The sequence below is a fragment of the Pseudonaja textilis genome, chromosome 16 (assembly GCF_049901715.1).
Source record: "Pseudonaja textilis isolate UNSWEBS1 chromosome 16, rPseTex1.2, whole genome shotgun sequence".
Taxonomy (NCBI): Eukaryota; Metazoa; Chordata; class Lepidosauria; order Squamata; family Elapidae; genus Pseudonaja; species Pseudonaja textilis.
The window spans coordinates 5271901-5295734 of record NC_142005.1 but is presented as its reverse complement, the minus strand read 5'-3'; the positions used below and the strand labels follow the sequence as shown (position 1 = coordinate 5295734).

The following is a 23834-nucleotide window of genomic DNA, read 5'->3' as shown; positions in this document are numbered from 1 at the left end:
AATAGGGGAAAATCTACTAAGTCTACTGAAAGCGCTTCGGCAGGGAGGCTGCTGATGCAGAAAAAAATCCCGTCTCATTCAGTAGTTGTTTCCCTATGGGGGAAGACAGGTACAAATAGCAGCAAACACCTGGGGGGAGAAAATCCCAAGCCAGGGGATCCCTCCACAGGTCGTCAATTTGTCTAGAATTCCTACAGATTTCAAAGGGGGGAAAAAAATAAGGCCCTGGAAGGTTATCCTACCCTGACTTCCCCTCCTCCTTTTCCTGTCTTATCCGATCCTCTTATCCTGTCCTTTTCCATCCCCGTCTTCTCTTCAAGCCCATTCCGTTCTATCCCACTCCCTATTCTATTCCCTTATGGCATCCTTTGCTTTCCCTCTGTCCTCCCTCCCTCCCGTTCTCCCTTTCCTTTCCTTTGGTCCTTCCTCCCATTCTTTTCTTTCCCTTTTTTCCCTTCCTCCCATTCTTTTCTTTCCCTTGGTCCTTCCCTTCCCTTCCTCCTTCCTTCCTCCCATTCTTTCCTTTCCCTTCCCTTCCCTTCATCCTCCCTTTCATTCTTTCCCTTCTCTTCTTTTCCCTTCCTCCTTCCTTCCTCCCATTCTTTCCTTTCCCTTCCCTTCGTTCTTCCTCCCATTCTTTCCCTTCTCTTCCTCTTTTCCCTTAGCCCTTCCTTCCTCCCATTCTATCCTTTCTCATCCCATCCCATCCTTCCAAGCCCTTTCATGGCTAAAACCCCAAAGACAACAACTTATCAGAATAGGGGGTGGAAAGGCCTCTTTCTGTCCAGGAACCAATACAGGCATTGAGACCCAAATCACATCATTCCGGCAATGTCAATGCAGAAGCCAAAAAAGCTTTGCAAAAAAAAAAAAAAAAAAAAAGACAGCAGCAACACCAGAAACCAGGTAGGATGAGGCCATTCAGTCAAAAATAATAATAAAATTGGGTCTGGGAAAATGCTCTCAAATCTCTCCAGGGTTTGTGGGTACTTCTTGCTGGCCAGATATCCGAGCTCAACCGATCACGTGGCCGCGGTCAAGAAACCGGGGAAAATCGAATTCCAGGACCCATCAAGGCAGCGGGGTGGCGTTTTCCCAAACGAGGCGAAGCCCGGAGCCCACCGCAAAAGGCGAGGTCCTTCCTTGGTCCTGCTTCCTTGAGAAATGTTCCTCTTTTAAACAGGGTTTTTTGGGTTTTTTTTGTGTGCGAAAGAGAGAGCAAGCCAAAGAACGAAGCACGGGAGATTGATTCAAGTCACAGGTTTTACTGTGGTGCAAATCTGCTTAGCTCCATAGAGAGAGAAAGAGGCTTCCATCTTACCGGGCCATTTGTTCATTCATTCAAAGAAAGCTGTGCAACGCCCCTTGTTCCCCCAATATTCCTCACCCCTCCCCAGGCTGGCTGCACAGGAGCCAGGAGCCAGGAGGGGGGCAGGACTGAAAACTTTTGCAAGACAAAAGCGATCCAGAGAGACGTCCGCTGGTCTATCCCACCCGCCCACCCGACCCCTTACAAAAATAGAAATTCTCCGTTCCGCTCGTTCATATCCTTGCAAAAAAGGACCATTTTCTTGCTTTCCTTAGGAAGGACCAGCCAAAAACATGACGGGTGTGCCACGCACTCAGGTGTGCGCAGACACACACACAAGCTCATGTCCAGCCTAGGGAAGGGGAAAAATCGAAAGGACAAAAATATGGTGTAGAAAAAAACTCTACCCTTGTCAAAGTGAAGAGAAATTCTCAAAGCTAAGAACCAACTCGGTTTTTAAACAGTGCCTCTCTCTCTCTCTCACACACACACACACACACTCTCTCTCTCTCTTTCCCCCCAAATGAGACAGAAGCCTTCGTCCTCCAACCCTGGTTTTTGGCTCACGCTCCGTCCGGTCTGAAACCATGGGCAGCTGCTAGCCTGGTGCAACAGGGTTAAGTCTTGCGCGCTCTCCGCTATTATAGAAGACACGGCTGTTTCCTCTGCATGGCGTAAGCCAGGGTTAAACCATGGCCTGTTGTCCCCACCACTGAAAGTCCTGCGGAACTGGTCGTATCAGCGTTTGGCGGGCCCGAGTTAAGACATCTGGCTTTTTTCTTCTTTAGGCCACCGCTGATTTCTGATTGCTGCCACGAGGAGGAGGAGGAGGAGGGGGAAGGGGGGGGCTTGGGTCTTCTTAAATCCATTGTTGTTGTTTTTTCCATTTTATTTGGGGCAGTGGGGGAAAGAGAAGGGGTGGGGGGAGAAAAAAAGTCCATCAGGTCAGCGCAGGGAGCACAGCTCGTTCAATGAGAGGCAGGAGGAGGCAGTTCTAGTTTTTGAAGTCGGCGTCTCCGCAGCTCAGCTGCGTTGGGCTCTTCCGGGGAGGAGGGGTCCCCGTCGTGGCTGGAGGGCTGCGTGGATCCCTCTGCTTTGTCTGGGGACGTATCTGGAGATGCCAAAGGGAGAACGATAATTGGACAAAGGAGTTGACTTTTTTTTTTAAAAAAAATCGTTTTTATTATACACGTTCATTTGTATAATACAGAGGTTTCCAAACTGGGCAACTTTAGGACTTGTGGACTTCAAAGTCCCAGAATTCTCCAGCCAGCCATGGTGAGAATCGAACTTCCTGGCTGTGGGCAGAGTTAGCCTGCAAGGCTGCATTTTAACCGCTGTCAGGGTGGGCAACAGCAATAACATTTAGATTATACACCGCTTCACGGTGCTTTCCAGCCCTCTCTTAAGCGGTTCACAGAGCCAGCCTCTGGCCCCCAACAATCTGGGTCCTCATTTTACCGACCTCAAAGGACGGGAGGCTGAGTCAACCTGGAGCCTGGTGGGATTTGAACTGCCAAATTGTAGGCAGCCGGCACTCAGCAGAAGGAGCCTGCAAGTACTGCGCTCTAACCACTGGGCCACTGCGGCTCATTAACTGAACAACTGCACTCGTTCCCTTAAGAGGTGTGGCCAGAAAGGCCGTAAAATGAGGCAAAACTCACTTAACAACCATCTTGCTTATCAACTGGGGGCTCAATACTGGTCGCAAATTGAGGACTCCCTGTACTGGGAAAAACACTGGGGCCTCCAGGCCAGACCCCTCCCTCTTCAAGCCCCCCCCCCCCTTGCCTGAGTTTACCTGGTGAAGAGGTGCTGTCCGCCGGCTGGGAGGTGGAGGTGGTGGCTTCACTGGAATTCGATTCAGGGCTAGTCGGGGTCTCAGGAGGGGCCATTGGAGGGGCCGAAGCACTAGGGGGCGCTGGAGCAGCTCGAGGCATCCTGGACAAGAGACACGGCAACCCAGTTTGGCGGTGGTGGGGGAGGGATTTGTTACATCCAGAATCACACAAGTGTGATGGGCAGAATAAGAATTTAAGGAGGGTGGAAAGGAAGGGGGAGGGAGGGAGGGAGGGAGGAAGGAAGGAAGATTGGAGGGGAGAAGAAGGGAAGGAAAGTAAAAAAGAAAAAGAGAGAGAAAGGAAGGAGGGAGGGAAGAAATAGGGGAAGGGAGAGGGAAAACAAAGAGACAAAGGAAGAGGGAAGGGAAAGGAAGGAAGGAGGGAGGGAGGGGAGAAAGAGGGGGAGGGAGAGGAAAACAGAGACAAAGGGGAGGGGGGAAGGAAGAAGGAAGAGAAGGAAGGAAGGAAGGAAGGAGGGAAGGAAGGGAAAAAGGGGAGGGAGAGGAAAACAGAGACAAAGGCAGAGGAAAGGGAAGGAAGAAAAGGAAGGAAGGAAGGAAGGAAGGAAGGAGAGAGAGAGAGAGAGAGAGAGAGAAAGAAAGAAAGAAAGAGAGAGAGAGAGAGAGAGAGAGAGAGAGAGAGAGAGAGAGGAGAGGAGGGGAGGAGGGAGAGAGAGAGAGAGGGGGGAAAGGGGGAGGAGGCTCACCCAATCGTAGACAGCACAGTGAGATACTGGTTGATCTGGAGCATGGCCGCGTCCAGGAGGGTGTGGATGTTCTGCAGGCACTGCAGCCGGGCCTCCAAGTGTTGCCGTTCGTGGCCTTCCATGGCCCGCAGCTCCTCTTCCGTCAGCCCGGAAAACCCCGAGGGGGGAACGGGCATCGGAGGGAACCCTAAAGCGGGGAGAGTGGGAGGGGTAGACATGGGAGAAGAGGACTCGCCCCCCCAAACCCCACTCCACCCACCCAAAAAAGAACCGGCCCCTCCCTCCCCGGGAGGGCAGCGGAAACCGGGCGATCGGTAGCCGCCCCCGTCATAATCAACGGGGTGGGAAGCCCCGCCCAGGCCCTCTGGAACGTACCAAAGAGAGGGGGGAACGGCATCCCCATCCAAGGGGGAGGGAAGGGGAAACCCGGCACGGTCCCTGCGGTGGTGGCGGTGTCCGACGTGCTGGCCGAATCCCCCGTGGGCCTGGCGGTGCCTGTCGAGGAGGAAACGCGGCCCCCGTTAAGACCCCTCCTTTGGTGGCTCACCAGTGGAACAGCCAACTGTGGGGGCGGGGGGGGGTTTTCCTCACCTGCCCCTTGGGATCCTGGCGGGGGCCCCGCGGAGGCACCGTCGGCATTGTTGGGGGGCTGGACGCCCGGCACCGGAGGAAAGGGAGCCATGGGGGGCCACAAAGGGAACATCCCGGGAGGAAACGGAGGCAGGAGGCCTTGGGGGACTGCAGAGAAGAAGGGCATCAGCGCGGCTTCCTGACACAGGGCTGGCCAAACAATGGGCCCTTTTGTGACTTGTGGGCTTCTGCTCCCAGAATTCCTGAGCCAGCCCTGTGCAAGCTGCCTCGGGGATTCTGGGAGCTGAAGTACACAAGTCATTAAAGGGGCCATCGCTCCCCACCGGGGGTGTTCCAAGCCAGCAAGAATTTTCAATTGACCATTATTTAAAATGCTCTTTTGCCTTTTGATTCAGGGAAGCTTAAGCATAACCTGCGCGACAGTCAAAGACAAATGCAAGCGGGAAAAATGAAGATCTGGGCTACAGGCGGCGAGTTCTAGTCTCAGACTAGAGATGAAAGGCACTTGGCTGACTGGGGGCCGTTCACCAGGAGACGGTGAGTTCTAGTCCTGCCTTAGGCATGATAGCCAACTGGGTGACTTTGGGCCAATTACCAGGAGACGGTGAGTTCTAGTCCTGCCTTGGGCTGGGTGACTTTGGGCCAGTCCCTCTGTCTCACCCCCAGCCTACCCCACAGAGTTGTTGTAGGGAACGGGCCGTGAAATGGGGAGAGTTGAAGCCCCACCCCACCCCCACCCCCCAGGAAGAGATCAAAGACGAGGAAGATTCATCCGCGTAGCAGCAGCTCACAGAGCGGGACTCACAGTTGGGCGCCTGAGGCATCAAGGGGGCCTGGTGGGGGGGCGGATGCTGCCCTCCTTCCGGCTGCTCGGGGGGCGGCTGCGACTGGGTGGGCAGGGAGGCGCGCAGGACGTCCATCCGGCAGGTGGGGCAGGTCTGCTGGCGCTGAAACCAGGATCGGAGGCAGCTGAAGAAGAGGAGAACCCCTGGCCGTTCTAATGGGTGACTTCAAAACTGCCTCCCAGGTTCTCCTCTCTCTCTCTTTCTTTCTCTCTTTTCCTCCTCTCTCCTTCTCCTCCTTTCTCCTTTTCTCTCCCTCCCCATCCCTATCTCTCCTCTCCTTTTCTCTTTCTCTTCTCCTTTTCTCTCCTTTCTCATTCTTTCTCCTTTTCTCTCTCTCCCATATTCTATTTCTTTTCTCTCCTCTCTCTCCCTCCTCCCATCTCTTTTTCTCTTTTTCTTTTTCCTTTCTCTCTCATATTGTTTCTTTTCTCTCGCCTCTCCTCTCCTCTCCCTCCCCGTCCCTCTCTCCTCTCTCTCCTTCTCCTTTTCTCTCTCATATTCTATTTCCTTTTCTTTTTCTCTCTCCTCTCCTCGCCATCCCTCTTTTTCTCTTTTGCTCCTTTTCTCTCCTCGTTCTCCTTTCTCTCTCCTTTTCTCTCCTCTCTCATTCTCCTTTCTCCTTTTCTCTCTCTCATATTCTATCCCCTTCTCTTTTTCTCTCTCTTCTCCTCTCCCTCCCTTCCTCCCCCTATTTCTCCTTTTCTCTCTCTCCCTCCCTCCCCCCTCCCTCCTTCTTTCTCTCCCTCCCTCCCTTCTCTCTCTCTCACACACTCCTGCAGACTACTCAAGCTTCCAAGTGCACCCAGATTCCCTCGGGTTTTCTATTTAAGAAAACAAAACGAAACAAAAACACTCCCCGCCTCCCACCTGGTATGGAATATGTGATTGCACGGCAGACGTTTCGCACCCATCACCATCTCTTCCCGGCAGATGATGCAAACATTGTCCATGGCCTGCAGTTCTTCTGGGGTGGCATCGGGGTACCTGAGGAGAATAAGGCCAGAGACCCCTGAGTTCCTCCCCTTCTCCCAAGCACGGCCCAGAGCCGACGTGGTGGAGAGCAGAAAGGCCGCTGGGAACGTTTTGGATAGATGTGTTTGTGTGTGGAGTTCAACTAGGAAACAGATCAATGTTAATGTAAAAATCTTGCTGCCTTTATGTTCCAGTGGTGCTTTTTCAAAAAGAAACTGGACTCCCTTTGTTTTTCCTTTAAGACATTTCGCTTCTCATCCAAGAAGCTTCTTCAGTTCCGACTGAAGGATGATGAAAGGATTTATATTCCTTGCAATCCTCCGGTCATCGGAACTCTTTCTGAGAATTGGTAAGGCCACTCGGGAGGTTTATCTGGGCCCCCAGGATCAAACAGGTGTGGAACCTTCCTGGAACTGCTGAAAGGACTGGGCTGTAGGCAGGAGAATGACTCTCAGGAAGAGCAGCAACGACCAGAGGGCCGCAAGGAATGTAAATCCTTCTATCCCCTGCCATTCAGTCAGAACCAAAGAAGCTTCTTGGATGAGAAGCGAAATGTCTTCAAAGAAAAAACAAAGTCCACTGTTGCCTTTTTTGGGGGAAACAATATTTGGGACAACTATGACCTGCATGACTGAGAACCTCCATAAACATTTGCTGCCTATATATTTAGGCCCTGGGGCTGTTAATGTATACATAAGGATCTTCCTTATGGAATAAGGATCACCCTTTAACACCCATCGCCTCCCAGTTGTGACTGCATGACTGTAACTTTGTCGCTTGTATCCTTACGATTTTTAGTGACTGTTTCCTAGTAATGATTTGATTGCTTATTGTACCCTATGACTATCATTAAGTTTTGTCCCTTATGATTCTTGACTCTTGACGAATGTCTCTTTTCTTTTTATGTACGCTGAGAGCATTTGCACCAAGATAAATTCCTTGTGTGTCCAATCACACTTGGCCAATTAAGAATCCTATTCTATTCTATTCTATTCTATTCTATTCTATTCTATTCTATTCTCTTCTCTTCTCTATTCTATTCTATTCATTCCAAATTCTATTCTATTCTATTCTATTCTATTCTATTCTACTCTATTCTATTCCTATTCCATTCTATTCTGCATTCTATCTGTTCTGCATTCTATTCTATTCTATTCTATTCTATTCTATTCTATTCTATTCTACTCTACTCTATTCTATTCCTATTCTATTCTATTCTATTCTATTCTATTCTATTCTGCTATTCTATTCTATTCTATTCTATTCTTTATTCTATTCTATTCTATTTCTATTCTATTCTATTCCATTCCATTCTATTCCCTATTCTATTCCATTCCTTATTCTCTTCTTTATTCTATTCTATTCTATTCTATTCTGCATTCTATCTGTTCTGCATTCCATTCCATTCTATTCTTTCTTATTCTATTCTATTCCTATTCTGCATTCTATTCTATTCTATTCAACTAGGAAAGAGATTAAACTCAAATGTAAAAAAAAATGTGTTGCCTGCATAAGGGACCTTCAGCTAGGAAACAGGCCGGGCGTTCCTCAGAATACTCACAGCGTGTTCATGTTGCGGATCGCTCGGCGAGACATGATCGCATCCGTGACCGCCTTTTTGAACTGCCTAGGAGGGAAGACAGCAAGAGTTGGTCCTCGGGGGGTGAACAGGCAGGCAGGCAATGTCGGGGGAGGGGGGAGAGGGTGGGGTGGGGGCTTGAAAGACTCTTCAGCTGCGGAAAGGGGCAGAACTGCAGCTCTGCCTCCTCCCGATTCTCCTGGGCTGGGACTCACCTCATTGCCAGGTACATAGGCCGGATGGCGAAAAGAGGGAAGGTGTGCACTTTGATCATAATGGTCATGAAGGCCATGTACAGAAGGACCTTGATGAAACCTTGGGAGGAAAAAGGATATTAATTCATTATTATTATTTTTTTGTACTTCCAGGTCACGGCCCGAAAGGACCCCTTGGTCGATGTTCTGACGGGCGAACCCGACTGAAGCAAGCACGGTCGAGAACAATATCTGAATGCAAAACTTTACTCAGGGCATCCATTTCGGCACCGAGGAGGGCAAAACCAGATCGGGCTAATTCCCACGCAAACCCACATACCGTATTTCTCAGAGTATAAGACTCGCCCAGATTTTGGGGAGCAAAACAAGGAGAAAGAAAACCTGCCTCTACCCCCAAGCAATTTGCTTCCTTGCAACGAACAGCAAGGTCCGCTTCAGCACAGTCTGATTACCACAAGCAGCTGACTGTCGGTTCAACCGGCTTCCGGACGATCAGCTGTTTCAGGCTGCAGGAATTGCCATCACCTATTGCTACCCCGTTTTCAGCCTCTGCATCCTGTTTTCGGCCTCTGCCCGCCCCATTTTCGACCCGTTCCGAGCAGCGCGGATCAGAACTGGCAGAAACCAGGGAGCGTGGAGGCGGAAAATGCGGTACGCAGAGGCAATAGGCAAGGGTGATCCCTGCAGCCTGAAACAGCTGATCGACGGGAGGCCGGCTGATCTGACAATCAGCTGCTTGTGCTAATCAGGCTGTGCTGAAGCTGACCAGGTTTGCTGCAAGGAGGCAAAATTGCTGGGAAGCAGAGGCCAAAGTATAGGGGCTGGCAGGAGGGCGGGGTTTCGGCAATATTCACTGTATAAGACACACAGGCATTTCCACCCACTTTACTCTGAAAAATACGCTAATTAAAGTATAGGATTCTCGCTCCTCCCCCTATTAGTGCAGATTACGCGGTCCAATTGACTCTCATTTTATTGTTATGAGAAAATGTCTTTGGTTTTGGCAAACGCCTGCAGAAGCGTCCTTGGCTCTCATGGTTCGTCTTCTTGATGTCTACATTGCATCTCATCCTTCCCCCCGGCCCCCACCCCCCCCTGGTTTGTTGGCAAGTTAAGAAAGGGTAATGGTTGCACCCGCAAAAGCGCGCTTTGAACCTGACATCCTTACAATCAAGGTAGAACACAGGTAGCCCTTGACTTAGGGTCAAAATTAAAAGTGAGCTGGGCTTCCTTTTGCAACCTTTTCGCCACAGCTCGGCAGTTATTTAAGTGAATCACATGGTCATTAAATGAATTATTGACTTTGCTTCTCAGAAGCCGGCGAGGAAGGTTGCAAATGGGGATCACATGACACCTGGGACAATGCAACGTGCCAGTTGCCAAGCACCTGAATTTTGATGACAAAGATCGTGAAGTGTGAAAACTGGTTCGAAGTCCCTTTTTAATCTCTGAAACGGTCCTTAAAACAGATGGCTGTAAGTCAAGGACAACCCATATGCCTCAGCTGCCGGCATACCTACTTTCTTGGGATAGATGGGACGGATTTGGGAAAGGGGTGGGGTGTCTTTGTACTTCACCCCCGGATCCATTTACCCGTGAAGAGTTCTGTATAGAGCATGAAGACGGCCTTGTTGTCCCAGGGGTTTTCACTCTGGAGGTCGATGGAATGCAGAAGGTATTTGATGAAGACCGTCAGCACCATCGTCATGAGGATGGCGTACTGTGGAGAGCCGAGAGGAAAAAGGATTACACAGCAGAATTTAGTAGAACGAGACTAAACACCCTTGGCTTCCTTCTGACGCTGGAGTTAAGATCGCAGTCCAGTGTCAACTCATAAAATATTTCTCTAGTTTTTTAAAGAGTTGCTAGCAGAAAGGGGGGGCGGGGGAGTAGTGCATTCCTTAAATGTCTTCATAAATGATTTTTAGACGACCGAAGTTTCTGGCGTGCAAAATTCTAAGTGGAGAGTATGATTGGTGACTCTGGGCCATGGATGTGTCTCATTGGAGAATATGAATCATGATACATCCAAGGAGATGGGGTAGGGTGGGGGAACCAGGGTCAAGGGTGACAATGAATGGTGTGTCTCAGAGTCGGCTACACCCAGGTAGCACCGGCGTGTTCACTCCTAATAAATCTTCTGTAAGCTCTGAAAGATCTGGCTAGAGGGGCTAAGGATTTAAGTGGGGGTTGAATACCGGAGACCTGACATCCAGTGTCAGTTAGTGACAGCATCACTTAACAACCAAGTTGTCGGGCCCAATTCTGGTCACTAAATGAGGACATGAGGATCATAGGATCATAGCTTGGGTGGGGGGTTGGACTAGATGACCTACAAGGTACCTTCCAACTCTGGTAATCTGTAACAGATAACTCAGGGGTGTCAAACTCAAGGCCCGTGGGCTGGATTTGGCCCACAAGGTGCTTAGATCTGGCCTGTGGGCCCACTCTGGAAACAGTGAAGGACCGCAGTGCCTCTGCCAGTGAAGATGGAGTTCAGGAAGGCTGCGCGCATCCTTCCACCAGTGAAAACAGAAGCCAGGGCGTGGCAGCCGAAAACAGAACCTCGGTGAGTAGCTTCAAACTGGCCTTGCCTCCCCCCACAGGCCCCTGAGGTCAAACACAACCCTGATGCGGCCCTCAAAGAAATCAAGTTGGACCCCCCAATATAAGCAAACTTCCCCAAATAAAACAAAGCATGCCAAAAACAGCTCCTAAGCCCACTGCTGATTGATCCTATATCTTCTTCTTCTTCTTCTTCTTCTTCTTCTTCTTTCTTCTTCTTCTTCTTCTTCTTCTTCTTCTTCTTCTTCTTCTTCTTCTTCTTCTTCTTCTTCTTCTTCTTCTTCTTCTTCTTCTTCTTCTTCTTCTTCTCCTCCTCTCCTCCTCCTCCTCCTTCTTCTTCTTCTTCCTCCTTCTTCTTTCTTCTTTCTTCTTCTTCTTCTTCCTCCTCCTCCTCCTCCTCCTTCTCCTTATTCTTATTTACTCACCTCAAAGCCAAAGACCAGCTGGACGGAAGCCCCCCGGGTCAGGATGCTGTGGTAAGCGTGGCTGACAAACAGGAAATCTAGGATGGCCAGAAGCACCATGAGAGCTGAGGAAGAAGAGAGGCCATTTTGTCACTGGAAAAGTAGAAAGGAGGAAAAAGGCACAAACTACACCTGAGATTCACAACCTCCCAGGGGGGCTGCTGCAAAGTGCTCTGATTTCGTCATGTATCAGATTTATATCCTGCCTTTCCATCAGAAGCTCCAGGCAGCACGGCCCGTTTCTCTCCTGACCCTAAAACTACAGGTGGTTCCCGAATTACACCTGGTAACTCAGCAACCGTTTGAAGGGACAACAGATCCTGCAAAAGCTACTTACAACCTGGGTTCAAAGTTACAACAGTGTGAACTAAAAAGATACTCTTTTGGCCTGTTATAGCTGCCAGAAAAAGGGAACGGGGGGAAGCAGTGCATTCCTTAAATGTCTTAGATAATCGCCTTGGCAGCCCAAAGTTGTTGGCGTGCAAAAATATCACTGGAGAGCATGATGGATGACTCTTGGCTATGGATGTGTCCCATTGGAGGATATACATCCCGGTGGGGTGGGGGGAAGACCAGGGTCAAGGGGGAAATGAATGATGTGTTTTAGTGTCGGCTGCACCCAGCTAACGCCAACACGGCCAACCTAATGAAACATTTTTTTTTACGATGTGTCTCAGAGTCGGCTGCATCCAGGTAACGCCAACATGGTCACTCCTAATAAATCTTCTTTAAACTCTGAGAGATGCGGCTAGAGACTTATGATTTGAATGGGGGTGGATCTGTTGGAGCCCTGACAGACGGCCACACACACACACACCCCTTCCGTGGTCACATGATCGTATTTTTGACATTCGGCAACCAGCTGACCTTGGTGGCCGTTTGCAGCATCCCGTGATCCCACAACCACAATTTTTTTTCCCCCATTCGTTTGCAGGGTTTCTGAGGTTAACTTCCAGTTGCAGGCAAAAAGCACCCACAAGTTAAATTTGAATTCCCTTAATAATTGCAGGGTTTATTGAATGATCCCCCTTGCGAAAAAAAAAAATGTCATAAAATTAGGTTCAATCAGGTAAGCGACCCTGCTTAATGACAATAATTCTGGGCTCAAGGATGGCCGTAAGTCAAGGGTGCCCTGTAACATGCCAGAAAGAAAACTGAGGTGCAGGAGGCCCTTTAACAACTTTGAAAACTGCCCAAAGCAGATATTTCTGGGTTTTATTAATTATACTCATAAAAGTGGCTGTGTTTGGAAGTGCCAGATAATAATAATAGTAATAATAGTAATAGTAATAGTAATAGTAATAATAATAATAATAATAATAATAATAATAATAATAATAATAATAGCAGCTGAAAGTAGGGACTGCCAAGGGCACCTTAGGGCCTTTTGAATGCAAATAACCAAGCTAATTTTGACAATGTAAATCACGACCCACAATTAGACTTCTGGAACATCTGCCTTATTTACAGTTACAGTTCAAACTGCGTTGGTGACTCCGTCTGTTTTTAGTCACTTGACCTCATCTGACCTTGGGAAAAAAGAACGCAGCAGGCAAGGATGGCTCCGTCACTTGTCCAGCTACAAGTATTTTTAAACAAGGCAGCTGGCCCAGCAGCGACTCGACTGAGAAAGACATCCAAGGGTGGTTTAGACCCAACCTTTACTAAAATAAAGAGTTTGAAAGGGACCTTGGAGGTCTTCTAGTCCAACCCCCTGCTTTAGCAGGAAACCCTATACCATTTCAGACAAATAGTTGTCCAATCTCTTCTTAAAAGCCTCCAGTGTTGGAGCACCCACAACTTCTGGTGGCAGGCTGTTCCACTGGTTAATTGTTCTCCCGCTCATGAAATTTCTCCTTAGTTCTAAGTTGCTTCTCTCCTTGATTAATTTACATCAGTTGCTTCTTGTTCTGCCCTCTGGTGCTTTGGAGAATAGGCTGACCCCCAAATATATCTTTGTGGCACTCCCTTTGTGGCAATCGTGTTGCTAACTTAACAACTGAGCAGTGATTCACTTAGCAACAGTGGCAAGGAAGTTCATAAAATGGGGCAAAACTAACTTTAACAACTGTCCTGCTTGGCAACAGAAATGTTGGGCTCGTCGATTGTACTCGTAAGTCGAGGACTACCTGTGCAGACTCTGACCAGCTAGCCATAACTAGACATATCAACGATGAAGCTGTTATGAAATGAACTACATGCATAAAAGAAAAACTAAAACCGGAGGAAGGGAAAAAAGAAACTCGTAAGAGAAACAGAATCACTCTACCCTGGGAAACTATTTTCAGGTAGATTTTATGGGCTCGATTCTCAAGAAGCCAAACTGGGATCCGATCTCAAGCCACAACCAATCGACTGGAGAGAAAACAAGGTCAAAGGGATCACGGGAGAGTAAAAGAAGAAAGAAAAAAGGTGATAGAAATTTAATTTAAAAGAATAAATATAAAAGTACTTACAGACAATGCGGAAATGGAACAACCAAGATATGTTGGGACTTCTCTCCATCTAGAATAGAAAAAAAAACCAGCAAGTTTGAAGGGGCTGGGGAATTCTGGGAGTTGAAGTCCACGCACCTCTTCAAGTGGCCAAGGTTGAGAAACCTGGCTTCGACATTTGAAGCAGAAAAAAACCCAGTTTTATCTTGACCTGGTTTAGAGTGCCGTGTGTTCGCACCCACAAACTCGAGTAGGGAATCACACTTACAAAGTCCACCCGGTCTTCAGCCAGCCAATGGAAGCACTTGAGGAAGAGGAGGAGGGTGAAGAGAGCCACAAAACGAGGACTGAAGTCATCCCTGAAGACGGTAAAGGCCAGGCAGGTCTCGGTCACGGCGTACCACGAGCGCTCCAGCAGATGCTGGATGTGGAAAGACGGGATTTTAAGATGCTGCTCAAACCAAATTGATATCCCCCTGCCCTGCTGGTATAAATCTCCAGATTTATATGCTATCAGCGTTCCAGCCACCCTCCATTCCGCCCAATAACTCAAGAGACTGGCATCTTCTCAAAGGTTCCTTTTATTTTGGATAGTAAACTGGCACAACCGGGGAATCCCGAATCAGAAAGTTCCGGGCTTCCTGGCGATAAATCAAAACTACAAAATCCACCCCTGCACCCATCATCGCATCACATGGCCCAATCACCATCCCAAGTTAAGGCTTCGTCTCACTTATGCGCAACACAACCTGACCTTGAATCAGAAAAAGAATGTTATTAAGTCTAACTAGATGTACTCCAATATATACCCCCCTCCAACTTTCCCAGGCTCAGATGTGGCAGCGTGGGAGCATCTGGTCTCAATATGGCTTCCAAAGCTGACATATGTCTGGTGATGCCCTGGTGCCCTTCCAGCTGGCATCACCCAGAGGAGGTAGGATGCCAACTGTCAGAAATCCCAGCCAACGTGGCTGCAAGTTGTGAGCAGCCTGGAATCACCTGTGTGTGAGTTGGACGGCCACATAACTTTAATAAATAAATGAAAAATGAATTATGTTGTGGTTTTGGGAGCCCCAGAGCCTCTGGAGGTGTCCAGCTTGGAAGAAGACCCCTTCCTGTGGCTTCCCATTAAGTCTATTGCTATAAGGTGCCGAATCTGGCGTCTGTGTGGCTCAGAATCTACTGGCCAGCTGCTGGATCACACAGAATTCTTCTTATATCCATAAATATCTACTACAATCTCCTCTCTTTCCTCACTCACTCCTTATAAGACTTGTGTATGAATCTGTTGGGTTTCTTTTAAAACTGCTGCTGTAAATGTAAATGTGAAACGCTTTCTAATGGCTGCGCTTTTTATTGTCTTCCTCTCATTCTCCTTCCAGGTGTCTGTTGAGAAGGGAAGTGAAACCCAAATTGGTTAACAGCTAAATAAAAATGATTTTGACAAAGGAAATCCAGCTGGGTGACAAGCCACACACACACACACACACACACACACACACACACACACACACACGGTTTCTACAATTAAAAGTATACTTTTTGTCATTTTGCCTCCGAAGGGAACAAATGAACTTAAACACTGGACACCAAGAGATCCTGAATATAGGTAGTCTTCCACTTACGACCACAACTGAGCCCAAACTGTTGCTAAGTGACGTATTTGTTAAGTGATTTTGACCGGATTTTATGACTTTTCTTGCCAGGGTTCTTAAGGGAATAATTGCAGTTCTTAAGCTAGTCACACGATTGTCAAGGGAATCTGGTTTTGCTTCTCAGGACGTCACCAACGGGGATCATGTGACCCCGGGACGCTGCGACCGAGATAAATATGAGCCAGTTGCCAATGGCCAAATTTTAATCCCGTGTTCGCGGGGATGCTGCAATGGTCATTAAGTGTGAAAAACAATCATGAGGCTTTTTTCAGTGCCGTTGTAACTCTGAACTGACTAAATGAACTGTTGTAAGTCGAGGACTACCTCTATTCCTTAATTCTGCAACTGGATCTCTTCACATCTCTCATTTCCACAGTCAAAACTGTTCCAATCAAAATTAGCTCCAAATTATTGGTGTGTGTGTTAATGACACCATACACAAAAGTTTAGCCAAAGAGAAAAAGCACTTAACTTTGTACAATTGGCTCTTTTTGTAGTTCATAAGCAAAGACGCAAGATTTGAGGGAACAGGAAAAGGGATGTCTTAATAACTGGTGCTCCAAGCTTCAAAATAGATGCTTCGTTGCAAAAGGACAGCAAATTTTGCTGAAGCCCATTTAAGCACGCCCGCTCATCAAGGCCAGCAACATTTCCGTGCTCTGGCAATGACTCACCTCCATTTCTGCCGCTCGGAGTTGTCCGAAAAACACTTTGCCCATAAATTTGCCGAGCAGGAATACCAAGACAAAAGCCTGAATGTACAGGACCTGGCGTCACAAGACAGCAAAAGAAAAAAAAAATGTGGTTTAGTTAACTGTGCATAAAGAAAAATACAATTGGCAAGGAATTCTGGATTGTTAACCCGTCTCTTCTTTCTGGTTACAAAAATAAGCTCCTACAGGATGCAATTTTATTTGTACCCTGCTTTTATTATTTTCCCAAATAACTCAAGGCGACACACATATCCCACGTCCTTTCTTCCTAATTATCCCCACAACAATTCTGTGATGTGAAAGGGACTGGCCCAAACTCACCTAGCCAGCTTTCATGCCTAAGGTGGGACTAGAATTCACCCTCCTGAGGGTCACCCAGCCGGCTTTCGTGCCAAGGTGGGACTAGAACTCACTGTCTCCTGGTGATTGGCCCATAGTCACCCAGTTGTTTTTCATGCATAAGGCAGCAGAATTATCCTGCAATACTGCACTCTAACCACTGCATCACCGTGGTTCTTTAGTTAGTTAGCTGGCTAAATAAATAAAAATACAAAGGTAAGTAAAGAATCGATCTTTCAAACTGGCTGGAACTACAACTCCACTGCCTACGTCGTCTATAAATCTTTGCTTAGAAGCCATCGCGTATCTGAAGCGCAAGGAACTGGAGGTACGCCACACCTAAAAGGCTATACTGAGCCACGGGGGTGCAGTAGTTAGGAGTGCAGTACAGCAGGCTACTTCTGCGGACTGCCGGCTGCCTGCAGTTTGGCAGTTCAAATCTCACCAGGCTCAAGGTCGACTCAGCCTTCCGTCCTTCTGAGGTGGGCAAAAGGAGGAGCCAGGGTGCTGGGGGCAACATGGCTGACTCTGTAAACCGGTTAGGAGCGGGCTGTAAAGCGGTATATGAATCTAAGTGCTATTGCTACTCCCGGGACCGACTGGGAAGGGTCAGACTCACCGCCATGCTGGGACTCGACTTGGTAAGGTACACCACGGTGGGGTAGAACTGGTGCTTCAGGTAATAGGCGTGAGCTATCACGGCGGAGGTTAAGGCCAGGCTGGCAGCCATCATGATGGCAGTCCGGAACATCTCCCCAAAGTCTGGCGCACTGCAAGGAAGAGACAGGAGCTAAATGACAGGCACGCCTGAATTAGCACTCACTGCGGCGAGTGAAAAATAAAAACAGAGCTGGCAGCTGGATTTGCATGGCCACGTCTCAGTGCACCCGGGCTGCTATTCTCAACCTCTGACAGACGACGCTGTTATTGTACAAGTATGCCTTGCTGGGACATTTTATGTGCTCCAGCATCCTTTGCCTATGGAAAATGAAGATCTATAATGGCAACCATCCCCAGACCTGTTTTCTCCTCATCTCCTATCAACTGCAAAGGTGGAAGACACCGTCAAAACCTTTTTTTTTCCTGGGCTGCAATTGTTGGAATTTACTAAAACTGCAGCAATAACAAAAGCCAAACTCTGAGAAACAATCAGGGTTTAAAAATTCAGTTAAAGCAACCTCTTTCTTAAATGGACAAGACTGATTTTACTACCAACAGTCATGGGGGAAAACACTACTGTTCAAATCCCTGAATCATAAATCTTGCTCATAAAATTCAGTAAGTACAACCTACGTGTTGCTGAAGTTTATCTTAAAAATTGTAGAAACAGCCATGGGAGAAAAACGCTACTGGTTAAAAACCCTGAAGCCTAAATCTTGCTCATAACAATAAGTATTATCTACATATTTCAAAGTTTATCTTAAAAGCTAAAGAAACTAAAGTAAAACAGGAATATAATGTATGAGTAGCAACACAACTGTAAGTGTCTGACTCAGTTCTCCATCACACACACACACACACACACACCAGCTAACTGGGATTGTATCTGAAGTGCTAACTATTTCTGTTACTGGGACTTTACAATAAATATAGTGTCTATGGAGATTTTCAGTCATCCAGGTCATGGTTGTTCCAAATGTGCTTTTTCCAAAGGAAAGTAGAAGAAGCTGAAGAAGCTTCTTGGAAGAGAAGCGAAACGTCTTCAAGGAAAAACAAAGTCCAGTTTCCTTTGCAAAAAGCACCTTGGGACAATAAGGTTTGTGCATCTCATCCAGCCTATCTCAAAGAGCTTACAAGAAACTCGGGAGCTGAAATACAGAAAGATATGTGGTATCCATCTTCCCGAATGAGTGACAAGGTGTATCTAGAGGTTGGTTGCTTAGACAGAACTTCTACAGCAACCTTGTGTTTCCACAAAGCCCAACCAGGTATAAGTCCTACTCAGAAATGTTTACAGAAAACATGCAACAGAGATTATGTGTCTTAACACAGGTTAGCCAAGCTGTACGTGACAATTAAAAGCTGCAGTATGAAGCAACCTATTCCAGATCCAGAAGTTGTCATTCCAGGGATAAGGTGAGGCACACCTGTTAGGAAGGTTCTTTGCACAAGAGCTCGTATGATTGGAGATTCAGCAGGATCTCCTGTCATAGCAACCTCCAAAAATTTGTTATCAAACGCAGGCATAAAATATCTGGGTTGAAACCTGGATTTGTTTATAAACCCACCAGACAACTGTGCGTTCACAATTTACAGCTGTGGAATTTGGGGAGTTGAAGGCCATGCATCTTAAAGCTACTGAAAAACACTACACCAGACTGTGACGTGGGACATCCTGTTTTCCTACTTTCCAATGGGGCAAAGAGTCGTAAAAATAGATAAAGTAGATTCACAGGTCTCTGCAGCAAGAGACAGATAAGATTTTTGTGCTTTGTGTTGATCCGTGAACAAGAAGAAAAAGATAAAATACAAGTGGAGCTTCAAAACCGCAGAGAATATTCAGCTGTAAAGTTTGTGTGTGTGTGTGCATATATATATACTGTGTATATGTGTGTGTGTGTGTGTATATATATATATATATATATATGTATATGTGTACACACACACAAATACACGAAGAGTCACACCAGGAACTGCAGAAGCAGCAATGGCAGAAGAAGCAATGGAAGCAATGTGTATTATTTTTGAAATAGATACACTTAATGCTGGGGAATGTGCTTGAGTTACACACACAGAACCCCTATAAATAAGTATAACCAGTTTCATTCGGAGATAAGTATACTGCCTATTTTTGAAAGGCACGATTATCGTCCCTTGAATGTATAGCATGCAAAAGAGGACCTCAACTTACAACCTTTCATTTAGCGACTGTTTAAAGATACGACACTGACAAAAGTGACTTATGACTGTTTTTCACTTATGACCATTGCAGCATCCCTGTGGATACGTGAACAAAATACAGATGATTGACATGTCTTTACGATGGTCGTGGGGTCCCCTTTTTGTGACCTTCTTACAAGCAACGTCAATGGGGAGGCCAAACTCACTTAACAACCATGTTACTAAGTTAACAACTGCAGGGATTCGCTTAACAGCTGGGGCAAGAAAGGTTGTAAAATGAGGCAAAACTCACCTAACAACTGTTTCGCTTAGCAACAGAAATATTGGGCCCCTATATGGTCATAAGTTGAGGACTACCTGTAAGTAGCACAACCCGTGACTGTTGAATAAGAGAAGACCATTTCAAAGCACAGAAAAATGCCTGAAGGCTCTCCCATAGGGGGAAAAAAACCCCTCCTAACTTTCTATCAACCCAAAATGCACGATATGATTCTGGATCACACCCATAATTCTCATCCTTATTTTTAAAAGTTTGCCTTTTAACTCCTCATCCAACTTTCTGGTATTTATTTATTTCCCACTTTTATCATTTTTTAAAAAATAAATCAAGATGGCGCACATACCTCATACCCCTCCCTCCTCCTTTTCCCACAACAACCCTGTGAGGTGGCTTGGGCTGAGTGTGCGTGACTGGTCCAAAGTCACCCAGGTGGCGTTCATCCCTAAGTGGAACTAGAACTCCCCATCTCCTGGTGATTGGCCCAAAAGTCAGCCAAGCCAGTTCCCATGTGTAAGGCAGGACTAGAACTCCCCATTTCCCAGTGATTGGCCCAAAGTCACTCAGCTAGCTTTCATGCCTATTATAAGGAATGCAAATGTAAATATTTACATTTATCAAACATTTATCATAAACCTGACTGTAACTTGTAGTGATATGACTGGTACCTTAGCACGATTATATTTATTTAAAATTGTTTGATAGCATATTATAAGTCACATTGGATGCTTAGAAAAGTAGACAGGCTAATGGTAAGCTCAATAAATCTTAGTTTCCAGGCAAAAAAAAACAGGTCTACGTATCAAGGAAGCAGAGTATGGAAATTTTAAACTCCTGTTACTGTTTTTACATTTTGTTCTTGATATATTTGATGCATAAGATAGAACAATGCTATGTTTTATTAGTAACATATGGCAATCTTGAGTCGCTTCCTTTATTACTACAATTATATTGTAAGAATTTGCATCAATGTCAATCACTGTCAGTTCAGAATTGGGAGCTGAGAGACCTACCTGCTCTCACGCCCACCAATAACAGCACGTTACATTTAAATTGCCCACTCTGGACATATGCTTTGCAGAATGACAGTCACATGACATATGGGAATCATGAAAATGGCTTACAAACACGTCAGTGTTACATGCTGAATCTGTACAAGGGCCTCTGAACACAGAAAGAGGAAAAATACGTTGCAACAGTGTTAAAACTGTCACTGTAATTTCTTTGGGGTGCCTAGTTTTAACATATTTCTAGTCAGTTTTTCCACTGCTAAAAAAAATTGGGTACACTCAAAAGAAAGGATAAAGCCAAGGATAAAGGACACACCCAACACCATTCAGAATGGATCAACATATTACAAGTTGTCCTCAGCTTACAACAGTTTCATTTAGTGACCGTTTGAAGTTACAGCAGCTCTGTAAAAAGTCTCTTCTGACCATTTTCCACATTTATGATCATTGCAGCATCCCTAAGGTCATGTGATCAATACAGTTGCAGTATACTGGGGTTATATGACTCCCTTTTGCAATCTTCTAACAAGCAAAGTCAACAATTCATTTAACTGTTACTAACGAAGCAATTACAAGCGAACTACTTAATAACTGTGGCAAGAAACATGGGGCAAAAATCTCACTCAACAAATGTCTCACTAAACAACAGAAATGCTGGGCATTTCTGGAATGGGAGTGTAACTTGCTGGCTGTCACTTCCTAGCTGTAGAAATAGTACCTAGGAATGGGGGCTTATCTGACTGGCTGGCACTTCCTAGCTATAGAAATGGTACCTAGGAATGGGGGCTTATCTGGCTGGCTGGTACTTCCTAGCTGTAGAAATGGTACCTAGGAATGGGGTCTTATCTGGATGGATGGCACTTCCTAGCTATAGAAATGGTACCCAGGAATGGGGGCTTATCTGACTGGCTGGCACTTCCTAGCTATAGAAATGGTACCCAGGAATGGGGGCTTTTCTGACTGGCTGGCACTTCATAGCTGTAGAAATGGTACCTAGGAATGGGGGCTTATCTGGATGGATGGCACTTCCTAGCTATAGAAATGGTACCCAGGAATGGGGGCTTTTCTGACTGGCTGGCACTTCATAGCTGTAGAAATGGTACCTAGGAATGGGGGCTTATCTGGATGGATGGCACTTCCTAGATATAGAAATGGTACCTAGGAATGGGGGCTTATCTGGCTGGCTGGCACTTCCTAGCTATAGAAATGGTACCCAGGAATGGGGGCTTATCTGACTGGCTGGCACTTCCTAGATATAGAAATGGTACCTAGGAATGGGGGCTTATCTGACTGGCTGGCTCTTCCCAGCTGCAAAATAAAAAGTCTGCTCATAACAGACAACGTGAAGATTATTACCCATCCATTATTACCTGTCTCACATTACCTCTTCATAGGTTTTTTTGGGTGGGCGGGAGGGGGGGTTCATAAGGGAAGAGAACTGAAATCTCGCCCCCCACAGCCATGACAGTCGCTGCGGAGGGTCCTCAGTGGCGGCCAGAGCCAGGCCCGCCTCCCCTTCCCTGCAGACAAACCCGGCCCCGCCACTCACCCAGCCTCGGAAGACTCTGCGCCCCCTCAGCCTGAACCACCAACTCTTCTCCTCTGCCCAACCGGAAGTCCCGACGCTCAGAAGACACCTCACTTCCGCCCCGGGGCGTACCAAGCGCGTCGGTCGGCCCCTTTTATTTTTATTATCTTTCTCTCCCGTTTCTTTTCCTCTTTCTGTGGATTTCCCGGAAGCGTCTCGAAAGGATGGTTTCCAACAAAATCCTTCTGAACTGCTCCCAGATCTTTTGCCTTCTCTTCGCCTTCTCCACCCTCTCTAGAGCTTGCTAATGGTACGGCCCATACAGGCTCCCGAGGTGTTGTCCTCCCGAGCTGGACAGGGAAAAAGAGGGTCCCGTGGCTCCCGCTGATTGGCCCAAAGTCTGGCCTCTCCTCCAATGGGAAAATGGTTGCCGAAGTTAGGGCGATTGGGACAAAATAACTGTTGCTATGCGAAGAAGGCGAGCTAGGAAGGCGGCGGGAGAAGGATGGAGTTCTGAGTTCGAATTTGACGGGGATATGCGCACGCGCCGACGCGTCATTCTTTCTGCAGTTTTCTTTTACGCTGGAGTAGGGACGTTACTCAGGAGGGAAACGAGCCCAGTTACAAAAACAATGCAACAACAACATGCTTAAGTCGGCACTGATTTCCATCTTCATCGCAGTGTTGATATCTGCAAATAAATTGCATTCTGGAACATAGAACCATAAGGCTGGAAGGGACCTCAGAGGTCTTCTAGTCCAACCCCCTGCTCAGGGGAGTAGAGAATAGAATAGAATAAAATAGAATAAGAATGAACAGAATAGAATAAGAATGAATAGAATAAATAGAATAGAATAGAATAACAAATAGAATAAGGAATAGAATAGAACAGAAAGAATAGAATAAGAATGAATAGAATAGAATAGAAAGAATAGAATAAGAATGAATAGAATAGAATAGAAGCTGGAAGGGACCTTGGAGGTCTTCTAGTCCAGCCCCCCGCTCAAGCAGGAGAATATACCATCTCAGAGAGATGCTTAAACAAGCCCAGTCAAATGGTTGCCCTGTTTCTGAAACCCTCCAGCGATCTCCATCCACAACGGGAACATTTAAAATAAATAAACAAACAAGATGCATTTAATAAATAAAACCAGGGAATGCTCGGTGCTGTCTGGGTTGTTGGCTTGCAGGCGTTCCATTACCCCACTAGGGAAACATCACCAGAGGCCCCAAAAGTCCCCGGTTCAATCCTGAGCTGCAGATACACTCTTCTAGATAAATCATGCTTAAAAGTACAGGTAATCCTTGAGTTACAACCAGTTTATTCAGTGACCTTCAAAGTTCAAATGGCAATGAAAAAAGTGACATGACCATTTTTCACACTTACAGCCTTGCAGCACGGTAAAAATGGTAAAAAAAATTCGGACCCTTGTCAACTGACTCATAGTTATGACGGTTGTAAGGTCCTGGGATCATGTGATTCATTCCCCTTTATGACCTTCCGACAAGCAAAGTCAATGAGGAAGCCAGATTCACTTAACCAGGTTACTAATATAACTGCAGTGATTCCCTTAACAACAGTGACAAGAAAGGCCATAAAACGGGGCAAAATTCGCTTAACAACTGTCTCGATTGTTGGACTCAATTCTCCCAAAGGTTTTTTTTTTTCCCAAGAGCTAACTGGACATTCTGGTTTTTCTTTGAAGAGGTTTTGCTTCTCAACCAAGAAGCTCTGACTGGATGGTGAGGAATGTCAGAGCTGAAGAAGCTTTTTGGATGAGAAGCAAAACTTCTTTTTGTGTGTGTGATTGAAGAGTGTCATTAATTTTTCAGGTGTGTATTTTCTCCATATCATTCCATCTTGTTATGTACAAAGGGATAAAACATCCACAGTAAATATCATTGATAAGCCATGGTACAACAAAGATTGTACAATTTACTTAATAGTT

General features: G+C 46.5%; 1 protein-coding gene across 1 annotated transcript; it reads right to left on the bottom strand.

The window, feature by feature from the left end:
* Positions 1-1249: 1249 nt before the first annotated feature.
* SYVN1 (synoviolin 1) lies at positions 1250-21961 on the bottom strand. The gene is made up of 16 exons (XM_087913671.1): positions 21907-21961; positions 16849-16999; positions 15852-15944; positions 13791-13943; positions 13544-13592; positions 11049-11152; positions 9652-9778; positions 8059-8158; positions 7826-7891; positions 6160-6276; positions 5253-5416; positions 4448-4594; positions 4232-4351; positions 3857-4043; positions 3111-3250; positions 1250-2420 (listed from the first exon to the last, which is right to left on the bottom strand). Exons 2-16 carry the CDS (start codon positions 16978-16980, stop codon positions 2278-2280), a joined length of 1842 nt encoding a protein of 613 aa, XP_087769797.1. The 5' UTR covers positions 16981-16999; positions 21907-21961; the 3' UTR covers positions 1250-2277.
* Positions 21962-23834: the final 1873 nt, after the last annotated feature.